General features: G+C 40.4%; 1 protein-coding gene across 1 annotated transcript; it reads left to right on the top strand.

The window, feature by feature from the left end:
* The first annotated feature begins 1,849 nt into the window (after positions 1–1,849).
* On the top strand, positions 1,850–23,571 carry LOC146347904 (uncharacterized). The gene is made up of 18 exons (XM_084851773.1): positions 1,850–1,879; positions 3,922–3,954; positions 5,599–5,643; positions 7,060–7,098; positions 7,378–7,416; positions 7,537–7,572; positions 7,802–7,846; positions 8,023–8,070; positions 8,287–8,358; positions 10,608–10,646; positions 10,777–10,815; positions 13,136–13,174; positions 14,077–14,106; positions 15,322–15,489; positions 16,589–16,648; positions 17,909–17,947; positions 18,692–18,721; positions 20,660–23,571. Exons 1-18 carry the CDS (start codon positions 1,854–1,856, stop codon positions 20,691–20,693), a joined length of 861 nt encoding a protein of 286 aa, XP_084707899.1. The 5' UTR covers positions 1,850–1,853; the 3' UTR covers positions 20,694–23,571.
* The last annotated feature ends 1,017 nt before the right edge of the window (positions 23,572–24,588 follow it).

Here is a 24,588-nt window from a genome sequence, read left to right as displayed (position 1 = left end):
AGTAGGGACCCAGTCCCTAACAGGAATGCTTCTGTCCAGGGCTCCATCCAGCCTTGAACAGGATCCTTGTAGTACTGTTTGGGGCTCATAGAGGAAGGGAGGATTCAGGAGTTAGCAGGGGGTGGACACTTTTTTCCTTTTATAGCTTCCTCAAACCTTCTCTCTCTGTCCGCTATATATCACTATAAAGGGCTCACATTTGGGGCTCACTACCAATCCTGAACTGGAACACCATATCACTATATAGCTACCAGCTAGGTTTCTAGAGAGTGGGAAAGGAAAAGGGTGCCCTTTTTTTTCTTTTTTGCTTGTTTTCTATTCCCTTGACTACCTTGACTTTCTGAGCTTTTCTAGACAAGGCTTTTATTGTGAGCTTGTCCATTCTTTGCTTGCAGTAGTTTTTGGTTGCTTTAGATAACAGCAGGCATGTCTACACGAGGCTGTTATCGTGCGCTCGTGATTGGTCACTCACAGAAGTTTGCAGGTCCTTACACGACGTCATCAACCTCCAGGGCCTTTCCCATGCTTTCTAACCTTTATCCTGGTTTATTTTAAGATCAGGGTAAGTCTGGCACTTTTTAGCATGACAACGGCTGTATGTAATTGCACAATTCCGTTCTATCATGGTGCCCTCTTGTGGATGTATAATGAAACATATAGAACTTGCAGAGAAAGGAAATCCTTGGAAAAAAGCCTGTGTAAAGGAGCCGATTTTAATCCCTCAAATAATCCATAAGCAGAAGCCCCGGTAAACGGGCAAGATAAAACCCTGGTGTAGAGAAGTCTGACGTCATCCTGTCGTGTCTCTCCTGTACTTTCCAACCATTTTCCCCATTAAAAAAAAAAAAGAAGAGCAGGGCAAACGTGGTATTTTTTGGAATAGTAAAATGAAACCATCACCCTCCACTAGTTGTGACATTCCGCTTTGTTCCGCTGTGCCATAGCATCACTTAGAGAGGCCTTCAAGTAATAGTGCAGAAAACCAAATGGCGATGCAATTTGATCTCCTAGGAATAAGCTTGCATAAATACTCCGCCACCCCTTTTCACAGGTAAAAACTTTAATAGGTATTGTAAGGGGGGGGGGACATTTAGGGAGCCAGGGCAGGTATTTCTGCATGTGGAGGAACTTTTGCACTGAGGAAATTTGAAGCAGGTAGAAAATAATGTTGATATCCGATGCATCCCAGCAGGCTCCATCCACCAGTGTAAAGGTTATGTAAGGGGACATACAAAAGACAGGAAAGGAAAAACAAACAAAAAACAGGTGTGTGGAGATCCAGTTTTAATCCCACAAAGAATCCAGAAGCAGCGAGTTAAAAAGCCTCACCTAGAAAAGCTCTTTCTCTCCCCATCCAACAGATTTCCTTTTCGTTTTTATAAATGATGCTCAGCTGCCATCAATGTTCCATGATTCTGGGAGACCGGTGGGAATGCTAAGTTCTTGTGGGGCCATTTTTGGTTCCCCCTCACCCCCAGTTAATTTACAATTGAATATTTTTCTGCAAACACAGGGGGTTGTATCCAATGTTAGACTGACTTAGTCCAATTCATTTGGGTCTATTCTAAGTAGGACTAATGTTGGATATATCCCAGGGAGTATCTTGAGGATGCAGAACTCCCTACCTTCTCTGCAAGTGGCCCCATTTTACTGCAGATCTGAGAGGCCTGGGGCCACTAAATTTGATATTAGGAGAGACAATAATAATATAAATTATAGTGGGAGATATAGAAAATAGAAAAAAAAATATGTTTACTCTGCTCCTGAGTACGGAAAGTAGCTTAATGTAGCATGATATTTCCGCCACAGTACTTTTTTCAGTAATAAGTGTTTTTTTGTACAGGGTGGATCATATGGTGGCAGCAGTCAATATGGACAGGTAAAAACTCTTTTAATGAATATGTAAGATATTAACCCTCTTTCTCTACATGACAACGGCTGCAAGGTTATTGTATGCACAAAAGTGGAAGAATGAAACAATACCAACTGTGAGTGAGTGGATCATGAAAATGATGGAGCTGGCAGAGATGGCAAAACTTACTATTATAATTAAAAGAGGATCAACAACTAAATTTATGTTAGATTGGAAACCTTTTATAGAATTTGTACAAGAAATAGAGAAAAATGATATCTATGTATGTGGATTTTGAACTTTGAGATGGTTAATGCTCTTTTTTTGTTGTTGTTAAAATTAGGAGAGAAATGAGATAAAGTCTGTGATCTCAATGTATGATATACAACTAAGATAAGAACTAGAGAATAATAATAACATTTGTTGTGTAAGGGGAGCCAAAGGTAGATATCTTACAATTTTAAGAGATATTTTAGTGTATGTGTATTGTGTGTTTATGTTGTTGTTGTGTTGTGTTTTGTTTTTGTTTTTTTAAATAAAAAAATAAAAAGCCATAATGAATATGTAAGACATTATAGTCACACACACACACATACACAGATAGAGAAGTATCTATGGATCCAATATGGATCCAATAATATAGATCCATAGATAGTGTGTGCGTGCGCGTGCGCGCGCACGCGCACGCAACTTTAGTAACATTCAGGCTGAACTACTGTAATGTGATATCTGAAACTTATATTCAGATATCATTTTTAACATTTTTAAATTTTAAAATGTTATCATTTTAACATTTTAAAAAGATGTTTTAAAACATCTTTTAAAAATAACAATTAATTATGGTGTTTTATTTCTTTTATCTTTTTATCAATTTATCATTTATTGTTCACTGCTCCGGAATCTGTTTAAATGTGGAGCCGTACATAAACATGGAAATAAATAAATAATATGGCACTAAGATTATTAATGGGGGTACATCAGTCTGAACATATTTGTCAGTGTTAAAAAAAATACAAACATCTGCACTAGCTATTGATTCATTTCTGGGCACTATTCAAGCTTTTGCTTTTAATTTATAAAGCCCTAAATGGCTTGAGATTAGGATATTTGAAGGAGCACCTTTTCCTATTTGGCTGCCTCTACCTTCAGAGATTAGCTGGGTGGCAAGCATGGTCTTTTTAGTGGTTTATGGACCAGCCTCCCCAGACAAATCCATGAAGTATTAACTTGAAACCTAAAAGACAGAACATAAAGGGTGCAATCCTATCCAGATAGGCAGCCGCCTCCGAACCCGGAGGCGACCGCCTATCCAAAGCAGGGCAGGAGAAGCACGGAGGGAATCGTTCCCTCTGCGCTTCTCCTGCCCTGCATTTTCAGCTAGACAGCCAATTGCAGCTGTCTAGCCGTGGGAGGAAGGAGCGGGGGAGGAGGCTGCTGTACAACACATATGATGTGTCGTACAGGCATTTCCGCCTGCCCCGTCCTGGGACGCCCCCAGCCACACCTTGTTCTGGCCCCTCCGTGCTCCTCTTGTGAGTGCGGAGGACAGGGCTGTTCGGCAGTGCGGAAGTCGGGCGAAGTCAGTTCTCTGGGAACTGACCTCGGAGCACAGGCTCTGAGGTCAGTTCCTGGATAACAAGATATCCTATGGCCATTTAGCCACTGCCTAGCAGCCATAGGATTGCCCCCTAAGATGATTTTATTCTTGAATGCTATTAATGGTTACATTATTGTTTGTTCAGTTTTACTGGTTGCCAGCTGCATTACTGAGTGCTACTTGCTTTTGTTTTTTTAGACTTTCTTTAATCTCTTGTTTTATTTTATAGTTAGATGTTAATGTGCTAATTAGAGTTGCTATATCATTGGTTTGTCAGTTGCTTTGAATACTTTTAAGGTGGAAAAACAGCAAACATACACTTTAAATAAATAATATAAGATACAAAAAATAAAATAAAGATCAGTTTTAGGCTTACTTCTGGTCTGGAAGAAAGTAACTTGGTGAAGATATGTAAAATTAATAAGGTATTTTATCAACAATTTATTTTGAAGTAATATTGTTTTCTGTACAGGATGGATTATATGGTGGCTCCCGATATGGCCAGGTAAAAACTCTTCTAATACATATGTAATATGTACTGTGGTTATATGTAGTATATAGTATATATAATTGAAATGTTTTAATGCTATTCAGCTCATGGGTATAGAAAATAACTTACTGTTGATAAATATTTACTGTAAAATTTCTATCCTGACCTTCAGCATTGCTATTTCCAGGGTGGCTAACCATTGTATAAATGGATAAAATAACAACAAAAAGCAGCAGATAAAATAATGGTATCCTAGAATCACAGTGCAGCCTAAAACCACTTTAATGTTAATTTAAAAGGCCTGGGAAAATACAACTTTTTTTTACTGTCACCAGAAAGATGTCAGAGTGAGCAGCAGGCAAGCTTCTCTGGAGCAAACATCCCAGAAGTGGGACTCCGTAACAAAAGAAGCCCTATTCCCAGTTGCCACCTGCCACATTTCAAATTGCAGGGATACCTGGAAGAGTGCTGCCAAAGATCACTTTAGTGTGCAAGCAGGTACATGTGGAAGGAGGCAGTTTTTCAGATGTGCATGTCCCAAGCCTTAATAGTTTTATATATAAGCATCAGCACTTTGAGTTGTGCTCGGAAATGGAAGAGGAACCAATGCAGTTGTTTAAGAACCAGTGAGAGATGTTCCCACTGGCTGGTCCCAGTGAGTAGCTGAACCACAGTATTTTGAACTAACTGAAGTTTCAGACTGAACAGTCTTCTGAAGCAGCTCCATGTGTAATGCATTGCAATAATCTAATGTGATGTTACCAGAGTATGAACAACTTTAGCCAGGCTGTTTCCATCCAGGAGGGTCCACAGCTGGTGAACTGCACTCAGTGCCACATATGACACCAGCAACTAAGCTTGATTTGTTTGTTTGTTTACATTATTTTTTATCAGCCACCCAATAACATAGTTCCCTGGGTAGCTCACAAAGATAGGCTTTATGCTTATTCAGCATCCACAAGCCATATTCTGATCTTTCAGGGAGAATCCATGTCCACCCAGGACAGACTGAATTCCCTGAGTAGCCAAACACATCCACCAATGCTACTTCTGCCTTGTCAAGATGGAGTTTCAGTGTTTTTCCTCTCATCCAATCCCAGACACCAATTTAGCACTTCCAGTGCCTCACCTGACTCAGATTTAAAGAAGAAAAAGAGTGTGTTACACATGGAGCTGCTTCAGAAGACTGTTCAGATTGAAATCATTTAGTTCAAAATACTAAACCCTCAAATGACCATAAACAGCAGCTTCATGTAGATATTTAAAAACAAGAGAGGTAAGATACAAGCTTGCAGAACATCAAAGCATCAATGCCACATGGTCAAGCAGAAGTCGTCTGGCGCTGCTACTGAAATTGGCCCTCCACATAAAAGAAGCATCAATAAAACAAAGTGCCCCCAAATCCCAACCCAGATAGATATCCAAAAGGAATTTGCATAGCCTCAATCCCCCTGTCCTTCCCCCAACATAAGTCACCAATCAGGCCAACCAAGGCCGTTTCTTTGCCAAAACCAGGCCTGAAACCAGATTGAAATGGATCCGGAGAATCAGCCTCAGCCAAGAGTGCCTGGAGTTGTACTGTATTAAGCATACACTAAGGTAGTATGGTATTTCAGCCAGAAACTACTCTTTTTGAAGTAATAATTGTTTCCTGTTCAGGGTGGACAGAGTGGATCATATGGTGGTGGAAGCCAATATGGACAGGTAAAATAAATAAGTGTGTGTGTGTGTGTGTGTAAAATATACTATCGTAGTAAATTATGTACATGGAGATATATAAAATAAAAAAATTAAATTTTATGTTTATTTCTGTTATTCAATATAGAGAGTAACTTAATGCAGTTATGCTAAGGTTCATTCATTTGTTTAATTTCTATACCACCCAATAGCCAAAGCTCCCTGGGTGGTTCACAAAATTAAAACGCAAAATACAACATAATAAAAACATAATATAAAATCTTAAAAATTTAATTTAATACAAAAATTTAAGGAGCTTAACAAATTAACAAAAAAATATTAGAACAACTGACATTAAAAGCCCCATCATATGCCATCAAATGCCATGGAGTAGAGGAAAGTCTTAACATGGCACCAGAAAGATAAACAATGTTAGTGCCTATTGGAACCTGACTTCCTGATACTGAGACTCAAACTCCCGTAACACTTTTATTACAGTAATTTCAGTAATTACCTTTAAGCCTTTTCAGTCCCAATAAAGATCAGCAGATAACAGATTACCACGTAGTTCCTTGACCAGTATCAGTTTATAGGTATCTGAACAAAAGACCCAAATAGCCTTGGGCTGAGCATACAGAATAAGTCCAAACAAGTTTATAGTTCCATTCAAGAAGCAAGACAAGAAAAGGAAGCTTTCCAGGTTAAAGCGAAGTTGCTTCCAGCAAACTCTACTGTCTCTTAGACTCATTTAAATACGGAGAAGTAGCCGTTAAAAGATCACTGTCAGACATTTGATCCAGGCAGGGAAACCTAGCTTGCAAGGGTGTGCTCCACCTCTCCGAACGCCTCTATTCCACCCGCTTTAGCTAACAATGCATCTCAGAACACACCCCAGAAACCACCTCTCCTGCAGAGTCCTCCCCCTGCTGCTCTGTTCCCATAAAAACGACCCTGGTCGAGAAGCTGAGGCTTCTGTCAAACTTAGGTCTCCTAGCTGTAAAAAGTAAGCCATATCAGGGTCCTGAGTTTCACCCCCTCCCAGCTCGTAACGAGGTGGAAAGCCTGGAAGAACTGAATTCTCAGGCGTCTGGCTTCCCATGGCTGGGCCTGGCTCCACAGCAACCACCTCTAACTCAGAATCGGTGTCACAGGCTTTAGCTCCCCCCAGACTAGGACAAGGTCGAATAGAGCCGGGCGGACCTCAGTGGGGAAAGTATTCCATAATCAGGAGGCTACCACTAAGAAGGCCCTCTCCCTTGTTGCCATCCTCTAAGCCTTCCTCAGAGATGGCACTCGGAGGAGGGCCTCAAATGTTGGTTGTAGTGTATAGGTAGGGTCATATCAGGAGAGGCACTTCATTAGGTATTGCAGTCCCAAGCTGAGTAAGGTAATATGGTATTTCATCAACAAGCTCTTTTGAAATAGTAACTGTTTTCTGTTCAGGGTGAATCATATGGGGGCAGCAGCCAATACGGAGGACAGGTAAAACCTTTATGCTTATTTCTGTTCTTCAATACTGAAAGTAGATTAATACAGTTATACTAAGGTAATATGGTATTTCAGCAACAAACCTTTTTGAAATAGTAACTGTTTTCTGTGCAGGGTGGAGCATATGGGGGTGGCAGCCAATACGGAGGACAGATAAAACCTTTATGCTTATTTCTGTTTTTCAATATTGAAAGTAGATTAATACAGTTATACTAAGGTAATATGGTATTTCAGCAACAAACCTTTTTGAAATAGTAACTTTTTTCTGTGCAGGGTGGAGCATATGGGGGTGGCAGCCAATACGGAGGACAGGTAAAACCTTTATGCTTATTTCTGTTCTTCAGTATTGAAAGTAGATTAATACAGTTATACTAAGGTAATATGGTATTTCAGCAACAAACCTTTTTGAAATAGTAACTTTTTTCTCTGCAGGGTGGAACATATGGGGGTGGCAGCCGATATGGACAGGTAACAAATATTAAAATCTATATTGTATATGTATGTAAGTTATACCACAGTAACAGGTAATATACATAGAGATGTATAAAATAAAAATAAGTGTTTCACTTATTCTCTTCTAAAATACAGAAAGTAGCTTAAAGTAGATTCATTCATGTAATTTAGTTCATTCATTCATACATTCACTCATGTAATTCATTTATGTAAATTCTTGAAGTAACAAGTGATTTCTGCACAGGGTGGACCGAGTGGATCATATGGCAGCAGCAGCCAATATGGACAGGTGAAAACCTTTTTAACTGTAATATATATCTTGTAATATATGCCTTAGTATAAAGAGATGTATATAAATAAAGTTAATACGTTGTTATGTTTATTTCCATTCCAGAATATGGGAATTAGCTTTGTGCAGATATATTAAGGTAATCTTTTTGTAATTAATAAATGTTTTCTCTACAGGGTGGACAAAGTGGATCATACAGCAGCAGCAGTAGCCAATATGGCGAGGTAAAAGCTATTTTACAGAACAGTATATATGTAATATATATCATGGTAATATATAATACACAGAGATAAAAAAATAAAATAAAATGTGTTGTTTTTCTTCTTATTTCTGCTTTTGAGCATAGAAAGTGGCTTGAATATAGAAAGTGGCAATTATATTAAAGTTTATGGTATTTCAGCAATAAACCATCATTTTAAAAATAGTTGTTTTCTGTACAGGGTGGATCATATGTTGGCAGTAGCCAATATGGACAGGGTGGATCATATGGCAGCAACAGCCAATATGAAAAGGTAAAAACTCTTTCACAGTGCAATCCTATGCATGTCTGCTCAGATATAAGTCCCATTCATTTCAATGGGACGTACTCACAAGTAAGTATGTATAAGATTGCAGCATTCAGGTAGTGTATTTTTACCATTGAAAATGAATGTTCTTTTTTAACTGGATCCCTGCCCTCTATTTATGGGTTTTCACAACCTAAATATAATTTTTAAAATATAGATCTAAGATGATATGTGAGAATCTTTTAATGGATGGAAAAATCTTATGTGGCCTTAGAGAAACCTTCATAGGAGATTTTGAAAATCTGTGTCTTCCTGTTTATCAGATGTGCTTGCTGTTCACTTTAACAGCTGTTAAAAAGCATTCTGGTATCCACAAATTAGCAACAAAATGCTAGTTCCTGAAATCTAGTCAGTCTAATCTGCATATTATGCAGATTTGTTGGTTATACAAACCAAAAGGACGAGGGGGCAGTGCTAAACACAAGAAAACAAACAAACAAACAAAACAGAGGTAAGGCCTCAAAATGAACCTGAAAAAGTATGAAATGTAATAAAATAGTAAAATGCCCAATGCATTTTGGTGAAGACCTTCTTCAGGGACACTGAAAGAACAACAATCATATAAACAGGTAAATAAACCATCATACAGATTATGTGTTATATACATAAGGTGCTTCCAGACAAGGCTTTTATTGTGCAATTAAACAACCTCATTGATGGAATTTTACAGGAGGCCCAGGCAACATTATCTTCAATTTGTAGCCTTTCCATGTTTTTCCACTGCTTCTTCCATCTATTTTGCTTAACAGAAAAAAAATCAATTAAGAAAGAAAAGGTGAAATAGCAGCACAACGTCTTTTGATTGCTAGCACTAGGAGCCCTCCATTTGGAAACACCCATCATCACAAATTAGAGTAAAACAATCCATGTTAAAACTTATTATTATGCATAGAACATTTGTTTCATATCTATGGAACTACAAGGGCTAGTGACTTACAGTGAAAATCTGAAGCTGGAAATCAAGGCCAAGTAATGGCCCAAAGGGACGCTGGGTGGTGTGCTCAGATTAAATCTGGTCAAAACCTGGACAACCAGGGCTTATGACAACCATATATCCCTAAAGCTATCCTATCATTGTGTAATGCACAATTTTGAGGGGAAATGTCTTGTGTCAGAACATTTATTTTCCATAGAACAGACTTCCCTATTAATTATAGAATTATTATAGAAGTCCTGTGGAAAATACACTCTTGCAATTTTTCTAGAGATAAGTCTTACCTTGCACAAAGAAGGCTCATAATTCTGTGTCCTTTGTTCCTCACTTCAGCCTTTTTGTTTGCTTGAAGAAGGGAGCTTGGCTAGGGAGCCAGATATACCCTCCCTGGCCAGACGCAGAAGTCCTGAGGAAATAGAAGATTGCTGGAAGTGTTGTGGCTAGTAATAGTAGTATTGTTTGTGACATTTGTGTAGTGCCTGGACGCTAGGAGGGTGGGGTGAAAATCTTTATTCAAATAAAATAAATACATATCATTCCCAATTTGTCTTCCACAAAAATAACAGTTTGCCATTTAAACCCACCTTCTGTGTACACATTATGAATGTAAACCACTTTCAAGGCCGTTTACCTATCATGGCTCCCAACAAAGGAACACTTGGAACTGTAGGGTTTTTCCCAAAGAAACGAGGTACTGTAACAAGGAGTTCACAAGACTGCATCCTCACAAGACTGCAGTTTGCATGATTATTTGGCTGTCACTGTTAAACTGGTTTCAAACTGGTTTAAAGGTGTAGTGTAATGCCCTAATATGTGGGGGACAGTTGAGGGGCTTGCTACCCTCCTGCCCATATCATAGTACCGCCTTTGAATGTGGCTATGCCCCATGCACGGGGGCCAAGCCTGGACATGCGTTGCACTGTCAGAACTATCAGCCATCATGTTGATCGGTTATTCAATGAGGAGGGGGAATTGGAGGTGCACTAAATCCAGTCAGTGTCCCTCTCCTGAAGACTGATTGGTGTGATTGCCGATTTTCTGATCAGCGTTATGCGTAGCAGCTTGATCAGGAAAAGAACCATGCATGCAGCACCTGTTTGCACACACATCTTCATCCAGCTAGAGACACATGTGCAGAAGCCTTCTTCTGCATACAAATGCTCTCTAGCTGGGTTGAGGTACAGGAATTTTCTTATTTCCAAAGAAGAGTCATATCCTAAACCATATGGAACAGAAACAATGAATACCTAATCTTTTACAGAACTCCTCTTCCTCAGGAGGCAGTCAGTCTGGTGGACAGGTAAGAATATGCTCCCAAGATGGATCAAGGCATAAACATCTTATTATTTCCAAAATAAATTTATACCACTAAAAGATTGTTTAGTAAAAAGCACCTGCAACAGAAGCAAACAATTTCTTATCTTTTACAGAACTCGACCTCTTCAGGAGGCAGTCAGTCTAGTGGACAGGTAAGAAATTAACATGCGGAAAGGAAAAAAATACCGCACACAAATAGGTATCTATTTTCAAGGTAGAAGGTAAAGATGTTGTTAGCACAGAAATAGATTGTTTGTGTATTGGTGTTCAGTGGTTCTCAGGAGGAAGCCAATCTGGTGGCCAGGCAATGTGTCTTCAAAATGTTAACCTTTGTACCAAGAGAGCTTTGGCTATTAGGCAGTATAGAAATGTAATAAAGCAAATAAATAAAATTTGTTATACTACTTTAGAGCAGAGGAGCAATTTGTCACTTGTTTCACTGATAAAGCAACTCATTAGAAAGAACATTATGGCTCTTTCTGAGTTGCATCTCTCAGCCTTTTAGTGTTTCTTTGTTTATTACATAAATATCCCGACTTTCTTCCATTATAGAACTCAATGTTCTATGAACTCGGTGGCCATGCTGGCTGGGATGATGGGAGTTGCGGTCCAGCTCATCTGGAGAGTACCAAATTGGGAAGGACTCCTGTTAAACATAGTTAAGGGACTGGATAGGGGCTATGGGACTGTGAGCTCCTTCCCTTCAACCCTCAGAACAAATCTTGTTCTCCCTTAACCATGATTAAGGTTTATGTTGGCATTATTAACCATGCTTAAGGCTAATCAGCTTTCCCATTTAACCTGTGTTCATAACAGGAACTGAAGCTGCTTAATAATGGGTCACTGGAATGCATGCTATCATGGTTCTCCCCTAATCATGCCAGTTCCTTTACCTAACCTTTCCCACTTTTTCTGCATTAGGGCAGGGCCCCCCAACTTTTTTGAGTTGGTGGGCAAAGCTGAAATATTGAGGAAGCTTAGGGTGAATTCACATGAATACTTACAGGATATTGTTTTCAATCCAGCCTGACTTTTTGTAATAGCAATCTGAGGATGTGTCTCTATAACAATGGAAGGAGAAGCCAATGGTGGCTTACCCGGATTTTTCAAGGAATCAGCTTTGGTCTGTGCAGGGCTCCACAAATGAGTGCACCACACCATTCTAAATCCCTTCACAGGAACTTATTTCTGGGTGGGGTGGGGGGGACTGGAGTGAATGTCATCAGACTGGGAGGGGCTGATCAACCAATGTGAGAGGCTTCCCCTGTCCTTCCTTACAGCTGACAAAGCTGTGAACAATTGAAGCTTCGCATTAATTACTCCAAAGCAAACATTAAAGATACACAGGTGCAGCCTTCTTTCTCCCTGAAGCACCCAATGCTGCAAACAATCGAAGCTTCGAAGCTTCTCGTTATTTACTCCCTTACAGCTGAAAAAGCAGCTTCAACATAGCACTTCACAGCCTTTAAGAGAGTTAACCCTCTGAATACTTTGAAACATCATGGCTCCAACCAGCCACCTCTCTAATCCCCTTTCTCCTTTCCACTGAAGCTCCCAATGCTGCAAAGGATCGAAGCTGCAAATTAATTACTTCCAAAAAGCAAGGAAGCAAACATCAAAGACACACAGCTTCAACATTAAGGCTCCTAAATGCATTATTTTGATGCATAGGAATCTCGGTAATTTCTGGAGTGTGCAGTTTGGGAACAAGCCTCATTGACCCAATAGGAGTTACTTCTGAGTAGACACACATATGTTTGTGTTGGGGAAGACAGGGACGGGAAACACAGGGTCAGGAAACTAGCCCCCTTTCTAACCCGATGCTGCACAGGGTCGAAGGTGCGTATTAGTTACTTCCGAACAGCAATAAACCAAACAAGGGAGAATTGCAGCTTCAAGATAGCACTTTACAGCCTTTAAGGAATTAGTGCTTTAAAATGTGCTATTTCAATTGAGGGGGGTTTCTGTAAATTCTGAAGTGCGCATTCAGGGGACCTCATTGACCACAAAGGGAGTTACTTCTGAGGAGACACTAACTGATTTGTCCTGGGAAACACAGGGACAGGAAACACCCCTTGACTGGGCTCACTGTGAAAGGCACATCCCTCGGCAGGGCTAGCATACCCGAGGTAAATGCAGGGGTTGGGGCACGCAGCAGCTATACCGCAGAGGACTCAAGTTAAGGAAAAGAATCGGACTTAAATTAGTCTCAGGAAATCTTTTTTTTCCGTGAAAGGCTTCAGAGTGGCTGCAGGATGACCACGATGTAATTTGCCCCGAATGACCTCGAAACGGAGGCAGCTCACAGCAAATTGATCATGGAGACACCCCCACCCCAGTATAAATATTTGCATTTTGTCTTTGTTCACTTCATAAGAATACATGTTAATGTGAACCTATTATTCAAACAGTGTATGAATCAGAAAGCCCATGGGCATATAAATAACCAGTGGTTTCACTTTTTAATTACAGGGCTCCACATCCCCTTCAGGCAGTCAGCAGAGTGGTCCTGTAAGCTCTCTTTCCTCACACTGTTGATATTGTAATTACTAAATGTTATTAGTGAACCCTCATGGAGTTGTGATTTACAATCTAAAGAACCTTCTCTGTAGTGCCCGCCCCACAATATCTGAGGAATGCCTTTCTCTGGGAGATCCCTCTGGCATCTTCACTGTTAGATGCCAGGTTAAGAACTTCTGCTTCCAGCAGACATTTACTATTTAATCTGTTGCTCTGATTATTACATTTTACTGGCAGTTCCTTAATGTTTTTACTACTGTAATGTTTTTAATATTTTAATGTTTTTAATGTTTATATTGTATTATTTTGATACCTTTATTGTTGCATTTTTTTTGGTTGGTTGGTTGGTTATTTTGTTGTTGTTGTTGTTTGGTTTTATGATTGGAAACCACCCTGAAGGCATTTGCCAGTTGGGCAGTATGCAAATCTAATTATTAATTAATCCCTGTTTGTTTTGTACATTTAGAGCTCATCATATTTTGGTGGACAGGGAAGCATTGTCTCCCTACCATGTTTGTTAGTTACATATAGCCCTTTCTGGAAGAAAAAATATAAACTTAATAATTGTATTGCCATATAAAGCTAGGTACTGTACAGAGCATGTTTGTTCTGTAGCAAGCCTACCCAGATGGGCTTGCAATCTAAAATACAAAATATTTATTTAAAAAATGGAGGAAGGGAAGGGGACAGCAAAGTTGGGGAAATGCATTTTGAAAAATCAAGAACTGAATATTTAGGTCCCCAAAATGCAGGACATTTCATAATTCTTAATCCATAAGGAAGTGCTCATGAATCTTCATCCGAACAAAATTCTTCCCTAAAAATGGCATTCCCGTAAGATGACAGATCTCCTTTTAATAAGGAAGTATAACATGTTTCTGTTTCCTTGACAGAGTGGATGTTTTTGCCCAGGCGGGGTTTCTGTAAGTACATATTGCCTGCTCTATTAATTTGTTTGTGGATGTATGATCCATTTGGGTTTATGAATGTGCCTCCTTCTGAAATAGCTGTTCCCTGCAACAATGGTGTAGCAAAGGCTATGTTTTGTGATCCGCCACCTAACGTCTTGGAGCATCATGCTTGTTATTAAATGCTTGAAGGTAGCCTGGTGTTGCTGGGCACTAAAATAATGGCCAATAAAGCTGAAGCTCTGTCCCACAGGATGTTATAAGTTGCTGTGTCTTATATACTATAGGAGGCATCAGTGTTTTGGCATATGGGACTGCCCCTTAACACCACAGCCATATTGAAAGGAAGTAGAGCAGGGATGGGCAACTTGGGGCCCTCCAGATGTTTGGGCCTAGAATGCCCATCATCCCTGACCATTGGCTCTGCTGGTTAGGGCTGATGGGAGTTGTTAGCCAAAACATCTGGAGGGCCATAAGTTGCCCACCCCTGAGGGGAGTGGAAAAATGGAGGATCAATAAGGAGCATTGTTCCTGGCGTAAAGGAGCAATGTGACCTGTGAGGACCTCATTTCAATCCTCACATCATACCTCCAGTTGCGCCCACCAGTGGTGCACAGTTTGTAGTCACAGGGGAATTGGAAAAGTGTGACTGTTTGACCATGTTCCATCCTGAGGATGTTATAATCACTCCTTTTCTTTTCTTTTCTTTTCCTTTCTTTTCTCCTCTCTGCTCACATTCAAGCCATTGAGTCTGGAACATTTCTTTTTAAAGACCTTTGAATATTCACTTCATCTCCAATTATTATTTCTATGTAGTTGTCCTTCTGACTAGAAAAAAGATTACAGAAACATTTTTTCTTAACAGCGTTCCCCTTATGGTGGACAAGACAGCCAGTATGGTGGTAGACAAGTAAGGAATCCCCTTCAACAGCAGTGGAGGCTGGTGCCTCCGATTTCAGAGGGGCTGTGAATCCACTCTGGGTTTCAGCCAGGACCAGTCAGAACTCTAAGGGAGCTATCCAAGGTGCTGAAGCCATTTTGCAGATTGGGTTCAGCACCTTGGATAGCTCCTTTACAGTTCTTGCTGAAGCATAGAGCAGATTCAGAGCCCCACTGAAATCGGAGCCACCAGCCTCCACTGTTCAACAGCCTTGTTGATTTGGCATGAATTGCTTCTTGAGACCAAGAAGGAGTATGTGCATAAAAAATACCTGGTTTGTGTTTTCACAGGGCTCTCAGTCAACAAGTAGCCAATATGGTGGCAGCAGCCAATATGGTGATGGACAAGGCAGCCAGTATGGTGGTGGACAAGGCAGCCAGTATGGTGGTGGACAAGGCAGCCAGTATGGTAGCAGCAACCAGTATGGTGGTGGACGAGGCAGCAAATATAGTGGACAAGTAAGGAACATTTTTCAGCAGAACGTATATTTCAATGTACTGTCTAGTCTTAGAATGAAACTAAAAAATAAAAATAATGGTTGTCTGTTGTTTTAGTAATAGAGTTCCTATTCAGGCAGTGGCCAATATAGTGACAGTCAGAGTAGCTAATATAGTGGAAGCAAAGGAAGCAAATATGCTGATGGGGAAGTTAAGCATATTTCTCAGGAATGTTTATATGGATAGATGACTCTGTAAGGGCCAAAACTAGATATGATTGGGAGTTCTGTGATTAGAACTCCTGATATCTTTTCTATTGTCAAAAAGTAGCCATGGTTTGGATCAGGACCTTTCTGTGTGGGACAGGGTAAACACTGGCCTCTCTGCCAGTTTTCTGAAGCAAATCCCATCCCCACTAAGCTGCTAGAAGCCATAGAGAGGAAAACATATATTGCATCTGTATGTTTTGTCCCTTGTGACTTCCTATGCTACAGTCCCAATCTGAACCTGGGTCCTGTAGCTACTTTTAGAAAAAATAAAAATGTCAGAATCTCGAGTCGCAGAACTCCAATGTCATGTCTAGTTTGGCCATAACATGGAGTATGTTTTACATGGGCGGGGAGAAAAAAATTACAACGTTTTCTTTAAAGGGTTATAGCCAATATGGTGGCAGCCAAGGCAGCTAGTATAGGAGGGGACAAGTTAGATTAGGGATAGACAACGTGGTCCCCATGGGCACCAATGCATCCCCGGACACCTTTCTTGGCACTCACCAAGGTGCCCTACCCCTCCCACTTTTTAATTAATGCATTTTGCTGTGAAATAAGCTTCTGTGGGTGCTGAGAACTGTGGGTTCATAGGAATTGTTTAGTGTGTTGGGGCCCATCTCTGCTTTATACTCAGTCTTTTGCGCACCTTACTGTGCCTTTTGCGCCTCCTATGGCAGCCATTTTGTGGAGGTGCCTAGGACAATTTTTCAAATTGCCAAATGTCCATGACTCAAAAAGGTTGCCTACCCCAAGTTAGACATTTTCTCTAGAGCATTAACAACAGTTCACAAAAGTATTAGCATTTACCTTAAAAATAATTATCGTTTCCCAATTCCTTTTTGATTCTACAGGGTTCCTACTATGGAAGTAGCCAGTATGGTGGTGGACGAGGCAGTCAGTATGGCGGTCAGGTAAGGACTGTTTATCAAATGTATTTATTAGGCCTGCAACATTTAGTTGATTCATGAATTGCTATAACCAGGAATGAGGTTTCCATGAGCCTTTTTGATGGTTAACCAGTTCCTCACCCCCAAATCCCACAAGGAAAGAAAAATGCTTGCTTACATTTTAAAGTCAAGATTTTAACATACTAAATAGCCAGTGTAAAGGAAAAAAACTTATATTAATGTACTTTCATCAATATTTTAAACCATTGTCAAATTTTGATGCAATCCGTAGTTGCTGTGCAGTTGACTCCAGTGGATTGCCCTGTGGCTGTAATCTTATACACCAGCTTCCCCCAGCCTTCTGCTGTTTTACACATACCTGAACTCAGTGGGACTTACTTCCAAGTAAATATGCATATGGCTGTGCTGTAACAGTTTTAACATATCAGCATGATAATGCAAAGAGTAACACATTATACTTTGTACTGCCATTTCACATGCATAATTTTTTTAGTTACTTAATTCAGTTGTTTTCAAACTGAAAACCAAGGAGTCCTGCGATACTCAGAAGCTTGTCAGGGGCTTTTCAATGAGAAAATAACTAAAGGTGGATATGCTGCCAGTTGCTTTTAAATATCTCCTGTAATATACAGCTACAGACACCAAACATCCTGGCTATCCAGGTGATAGTCGTGAACAAGTGGGAGCGAGTGAGCATGCTCCCAGCCGACCGACCGCTCCCACTGAACTAAACAGTCCAGGGATGGAGCATATTTAGCATGACATCCAAATGCAGAATTGTGGGTTGTTTGGGGGAGGAACAACCCAGACTTGTAACCCAAGGTTTGGTCTTGGGTTACAAGTCTGCGTTGTTCCTCCCCCACCAACCCACAATTCTGTGTTCAGACATCATGCTAAACAAGCCAGGGACAGAGCATCCCTAGCTTGTTTACCTCAGTGGCAACAGGCAGGAGGCATCATGCTCACTCATTCCTGCTCATTCACAACTACCCATGGATTAAACAGTCCATGGGTAGTTGTGCTGTGCAAACCGGGCCAGAGTATGGTTGGGTGTGTTCTAAGGCTCAGGCTAAGTTCATGCAGGGGCACAGTGAGACTCAACAGGCCTGGCCAGCACCCTATGAAAACAGAATTGTGCTGTAAGCTCCATTGAAATCAGTGGCCATTGCTCACAAGAACAAACAAAATGAGTGTGTGATCCCCTGCCCCCCAGTGATATAGTGCAAGTTTGACATAGAAATAATAGGTTTCTTCTTTTTATAGGGTTCATCTTTTACAGGAAGCAGACAATCTGGTTCCAAAGTAAGCAGCCTTTCTCTGTTAACATTTAATCTTCTTATTGGCATGGGCTGCAGTTCTATAAAAGTATATATGAGTCAATGGGACCAGCTGAATTTAAAAGCAGCAGCAGCTTGCAAATAGTTACAGGTCTGTAGCCTAATAGTACCAATCATAAGGTATTTGCACTAAAGCTGGTTTATAACCTTAGCGTTCAGTCGTTTTACAAATAACACTTAACAGCCCGTTCCTATATATGTCTACTCAATAGAAGGTTCCACTGAATTGAACGGGATTTGCTTCCTAGTAAGTTTGCTTAAGATTGCCAACTGGACACCCTTATGCAGGACTTGATGCTACTGAACTCAGTAGGTCTTACTTCCCATTAGTATGATTATACTAAGTCTACAATCCTGCACATGCTTACTTCAAAGTAAGTCCTGTTGAGCAAACTGCATGGTTGCAGTTCTGTACATGCTTACTTGGAATTAAGCGCCCTGTTTTTGTGTAGGAATGCTGCCACATTCCTCCCTATCAAGGATTTGGCCCACATTTTGGAATTCTGGTTAGAGGAAAAATTATTTCTTAACAAGTATGAGAAAATGCTGGTTTCCAGTATGTTCCCTTCTTGATCCAGAGGCAATGCTAGATCTCACCACGGGAATGCTCCATCTTAATATGGCAACAGCCCCAGGCAACGTGAGGCTTTGCCATGAATGTGCAGAAGCTGAGTTGCTGAAATAATCTGCATTTCTTTTTCACTCCCAGGGCCAGCAGTCTCACCAGTCTCATTACAATGTAAGTAAACTATTTCCAAAGCGTTCTCCACCCATCCTTCTTCCTACTAAATAACAATGGTCAGTTCCACAAATTAAACTGCGAACCATATTAGAATTTCCCACCCTGGGCATTTCCTCATGAGGCTTTTATCGTTGTGTGGTCATTGTGGTTGGTTGCCAGCCTTTCCACAGATTTCAAGTGTTCATCCCATCTTTCTTCTAAGTGGGGAAAATCTAGGGGTTTGGTGACGTCCTGGAACAATACCGCTGTGGCCCAAAGAAGAAGGTACTTCTCCTTCTTGGTGGGCAGTGCTGCATTCACATGGCCAACTATGTTTTTTGGGAGTGTTCTAACACCACGCCCCTGCTTCCTGTTGCTCTGCACTGCAGTACAAGCTATCCACCATGCGTTTTGCATTGCAGTTTCCAGCATTGCACTATTCTCCGCCAGAAGGGTAAACAGCACATGTCAGGATGAACCCAGGTGGAAAACACCGGATAAAAATGATGGCATGCACAGACAAAAATAAAAACGCCTTCGCTTTGCATAAGCGATCGCAGGATAGCACTGACAGCACCCAGTGCAGACATCCCTGCTGACAATGAATCAGTGACACAGAATGTGCACTTACTTTTTTGTAAAGGCTTTCTTCCATTTTCACAACAGACTCCCTTTACACAAGCTTCCTTTTCCTCCTCCCCTTTCCCCCTCCTTCTCCCCCTTATCTGAGTCTTCCATATGTTTCATTATACAGCCACTAGATGGTGCTGTGGTCTAGCTCCTCTTCACGAGGGAACTCAAGTGGAACTCAAGTGCTGTAATTTGATAGCTCATTATCTCTGCTCTATTTAAAAACAGAATAAAGGTAATTTAGTTGTGGGAGATGCCATGAAGGTTCACAAGCGCCCACAAACTTCTGTGAGTAAGCAATCTCAATAGCAGGATAAAAGCTCCATGTGAAGAAGCCCATAAAGTATGGATGGGGGCAGGGTATGGAAGAACTTTAACAATAAAATGAGTGTGGACAGGAGAGGGGAATACATCTTCCTCCTGCTCACCTCACTTTCCCTCAGTCCAGGTGAAAAATGAGGTAGCCAAATTTGCAGGTGACACCAAATTATTCAGGATGATGGAAATTCAAGCGACTGTAAAAAGCTCCAAAAGGAACTCGTCAAACTGGGGAATGGGGAACAAAATGGCAAATGAGATTCAGTGTAACTAAGTGCAAAGGGATACACACTGGGGCAAATATAACACACTGATAGGATCTGAACTGGCTGTCACTACCCAGAAAAGAGATGTTGGGGTTGTAGTGGATAGTGTGCTGAAAACCTCAATTCACTGTGCAGCAGTAGTGAAAAACACAAATGTTCTGTTAGGAATTATTGGGAAAGAGATTGAAAATAAAACATCAAATATCATAATGCCATTATACAAACCTATAGTCTAGCTGCGTTAGGAATACCGTGTGCTATGACGGTTGTTCTATGTCAAAAAGGATATCCCAGAGCTGGAAAAGGCACCAAAAAGGGCAACTGATATGATCAAAAACAACAACCATACTTGTGGCACCTTAAAGATTAACAAATTTATTCTGGCATAAGTTTCTGTGGATTATAGTCCATGAAAGTTTAAACCAAAATAAATGTGTTAGTCTTTAAGGTGCCACAAGACTCTTTGTTGTTTTTACTGCAGTAAACTAACACAGCTGCCATCTTGAAATTGTTAAAATGAACGAGGGGTTGAAGCATGTTCATTCCTACGAGGAAGAGTTAATGCATTTGGGGCCTTTTTAGTTTAGGTAAAAAATGGCTGGAATTTGTGGCAAGGAAATTAAAGCAGTTTATGAAATTATGAACAGTGTAGCAGGGGCAGGGGACACAGACTGTTTCACCCCTTCTCACATTAAAATGTAATACTGGAGTGATAAAACTTTTTTTTCTTTTTTGTTTGTAGAATGCCGTTGGGAAACAGCCCATCTTTACCCTGATACTTTTCAGTGTTCTGAGTGCATTTGCTGTCTCTTCTTCAGTCATATCTAGATGGATGATATAAACTTACGATTTTATTCCAAGGAAGTGGATTGCCTTCTTCAACATAATACTATTTTCTGTACCAAACGTTTGAGTCAAATTTATGGATTGATAAACCATAACACACATTGTTAACACCACAATATGCCACGTAACTGACTTAGTTATCTCTTTCTTTTAGTACACTGTGCTTTTATCTTATAATGCTATGTTTCATATGAAGTCGGTATTTAATTGCTAGAAATATGACATTATATTTGCTTCTTGAGATGTAATTAATTCAGCATCTGTGTTTTGATCTAGATATAGGCTGCAATCCACTCAAGATTGTTGGTGTCAATGGGATTAGCCACATTTTAAAACTGTGTTGGATTGTGGTCCCAGTTTAGTGAAGGCTCAACATGCTGAGAGCCCTCAGTGATTGTATATAATGGTAACGATCCATACCTTTGGCAACACACTTTAATTTTCAGACAGTGACCTAGAATATCAGGAATTATTATCCTCAGTGCATTTATCGTAACCAGGCTAGAGCTGGACGCAGTGATTACAAAAGAGAAATTCCTCAAGGCAATATCTGGGCATTCCCTTTTCATCAAAAGAAGCACAATCGTGTTAGACCCTATGATAATTATAAAGAAATAAAGACCAACTATATACAATTCCAAATAAATACATGAATTTCGATGTCAGATATTGGAGCATCCCTACAGTCATATCAGTCCGTATAACTTCAAGACTTTTACTGACATCTCTGAGCTAGTACTGGATGCAGGAATAAAATTTCACAGTATGCATGTGAATCATCTCCTGCCCCATTTACCCTCTGCAGGCAAAGAGAAATGGCCACAGTGACAAAGAGTGTACATTAATATATTCTGTCCCTGCTCAGAGCTAGCAACCCTTTTCCATCCTTTCAGCAGAGCACTCTCATTGGCTAGTACTACAGACAGCCCTTGAATTTAAGGCCATAACACCACCCCCAGGTAAAGAGGTCAGGAGACTGTTCAGGCTCCCCTATGTCTTAGCTTCCCTCTGCTCTCCAGCCAGTTTCAGTGAGCTGAATCTGGCTCCTAAGTTACCAGCTGCCAGCTACCCTAAGAACTGATTTAACTGTTGTTTTTAGTTAAAGCAGTCTCTTCCATTCTCAAGAGTCTTGCCTTTTTTGAGGCCTCTGCAGGAATGAAAGCACGCAGGTCTTGAGACAGCCTGTCCTAAAAATGAGAGGTGTAGTGGTAAATTTTAAATTGGTGCATTCATAGCCACGCCCCCAAGCGGAGTCCAAAAATGCAGGCAACTGCATTGATCCATATCAACAAACGAGTTCTAGCAGTGTTCTCTCCACCCAGAGCAGGTCTTTTGTAAAGCTAATGGGTCTCAACTGCCCATTCAAGACCAAACCACCCCCAAAATACTTTGCATTATAACAGGGAACAATATATTGTTCTTGGGAAAATTCATTCTGTTGCCTCTGACATGTACCCACTAATATAATAGCTTTTGTGTAGCAGCGTGGCATGCTTTGTGTCTACATAAAAATCTTTTAAATATTTCAAAATTCAAGGGCATCCAAATTCTGGTCATGATCAGTACATAATATAGTTATGTCCCATATACTTACAAACAGTATAGGCATGTTGGTTTTAATGAGCCATTGTTTGTATAGGATTAGGCACTGGCTGTCAAGACCATAAAAGTATGGCAAAATGTCAGTGTTAATTCATAGCACACAAATACTCATAACACAAGAGATACTAAAGAACACTAAGGGTGCAATCCTATCTAGATAGGCAGCCGCCTATCCAAAGCAAGGCAGGAGAAGCACAGGGGGATCATTCCCTCCACACCTCTCCTGCCCTGCTTTTTCTGCTAGACAGCCAATTTCTGCAGTCTAGCCGTGGGGGGGGCCGAGCAGGAGAGGAGAGTGCTAGGATGTTTTGTACACGCAGATCCATTCTCCCCGCCCCGGAATGCCCCCCAGCACCGCCGCTTTTCAGCTGCTCCATGCTCCTTTTCCGAGTGTGGAGGACGGGGCTTCTCCGTGCTGCCTCGGAGGCAGCACGGACATGGGGGGAGGTCGGTTTTCCAGAAACCGACCTCGGAGTACGGGCTCTGAGGTCGGTTCCTGGAAAACAGCATATCCTATGGCCGTCTAGCCGCTGTCTAGCGGCCATAAGATTGCTCCCTAAATGGATCCTAAAATCTTTATTGTGATGTTCATAAAGCAGAAAATGCCATGATACACTGGAAGCTAAAAAGTACAATCCAAGTTGAGCCTAAATGCCATAGAAATTCAATGGAGCATCAATAGTCAAATCCTAAGCATGTTTATTCAAAAGTAATTGCCATTAATTTGTTGTTCTTCTGCTGTAACTAACATTTACCAGGTTGAACTCTCATCACTGTTTTATGGTGGCATGCATGACCTATGATAGGAAACAGTTTGTGGCAAAACTCTGCCTTTATGCTAGAATTGGAATTTTAGAAGACCATCCATCAGGTTTATATTCAAACAGACATATAAATACAGATTTAAAAAGACTTTAGGATATAATAAACTTTGTATTGTATTTGAATAGGCATTAATTTGTTCTAACACATTTATTATTGGTTTCATACAAATTTCCATGTGTACTGTATGTCATTTGTTCTTGTATTTTCACTATCCATTTTTGAGACAATAGCAGCAAAGCCCCTTTATATACATATTTTAAAATTTTAATACAAATTTATATTGTGCTGTATACCAGAGTACCTTCCAATTACCCCCCAAAGACACAATAATATAAACAAAGTCAAGAATTACACATTAAATAAACTACTAATTAAAAATTTATCTACTTATAACCAATCAGTTACAACAACCAACCAATTTGAAACCCAATGCAAACCAATTGTTCCTCACTCCATACACCCGTGCCTACAGCTCTGACTTGAACAAATACTTTTTCAAGCCTCGCTTAAATTTGTCCAACTCTGGTTCCATACAGACACGTAAAGGGAGAAAATTTCACAATCGTGGGGCAAGATGAGAAATTGCTGGGAGCCTAGAGTTTGCCACTTTAGTCCAAGGAACCACCAAGGGTTTGGAATCTGCAAACCAAATTCTCCTAATGCCACACAACCAACTCCACCAAATAACTGGGAAGGGAAAGATGCAGGGCCTAAAAAGTCAAGACAAGGAGTTTAAAATGTGCCCTTGCCCTGACAGGCAACCAATGCAATGCCCTGCTATAGTGGGAAACATGGGAATAACAGGGCAAATCTAATACAGCATGTACAGCGCTGTTCTGTACTAGAATAAGAGGACAGTGCGAAGAAGAAGGAAGACCCACCAGAGACTATTACAGTAATCCAGGCGGGAAACAACCAGGGCATGAACAAGAAGCTCTTCTGTCTTGAGGGTCAGGAAACAGCAGATTTGGCAGATGTTCACAAGATGAAAACTCTCATATCAATTTTATAATGTTTCTGCTCGGGAAAATAAACTAGACATCTTGGATATATGTTGAAACAGGAATTCCAAAAAGTTTACTAGAGGGGATGTAATAGTAGTATTTGTAATGGCACTTCCAAATAGCTGTTTTTCCAGCTATCAATATATATCAAAATATATCAATTTAGAAAAGGAATATGAAATAACTAAAACGGTGTTTTAGAGCCCAAATGGCACCTTGATCCAGTTATTCTCCCTGGCTTCTCTCTAGTGGGATTGCAATATTGTATATAAAGTTATGTGCTCACGTGCTGGAGTAATACCTTGCTAGCCAGCATGGTTTGGATATATGCTTCTGAGATATATTATTTAGAAGGTTAATGTAAATTTTTCAGCCTGTTCTACCCACCCTGTAT

Source organism: Heloderma suspectum, chromosome 4 (genome assembly GCF_057233095.1).
Source record: "Heloderma suspectum isolate Gila_16-S chromosome 4, 16-S_ref, whole genome shotgun sequence".
Taxonomy (NCBI): domain Eukaryota; kingdom Metazoa; phylum Chordata; class Lepidosauria; order Squamata; family Helodermatidae; genus Heloderma; species Heloderma suspectum.
The sequence above is the reverse complement of the archived record's forward strand: the minus strand, read 5'-3'. Positions and strand labels throughout refer to the sequence as shown.

What these genes read in the sequence shown, in the direction of transcription:
- LOC146347904 (XM_084851773.1), top strand. Translation starts at nt 1,854, where the DNA reads ATGGTGGCAGCAGTCAATATGGACAG. An exon ending in GTGGAAGCCAATATGGACAG is followed by an intron (nt 5,644 to 7,059) that starts GTAAAATAAATA and finishes TTTTCTGTTCAG; the next exon opens with GGTGAATCATATGGGGGCAG. An exon ending in GCAGCCAATACGGAGGACAG is followed by an intron (nt 7,099 to 7,377) that starts GTAAAACCTTTA and finishes TTTTCTGTGCAG; the next exon opens with GGTGGAGCATATGGGGGTGG.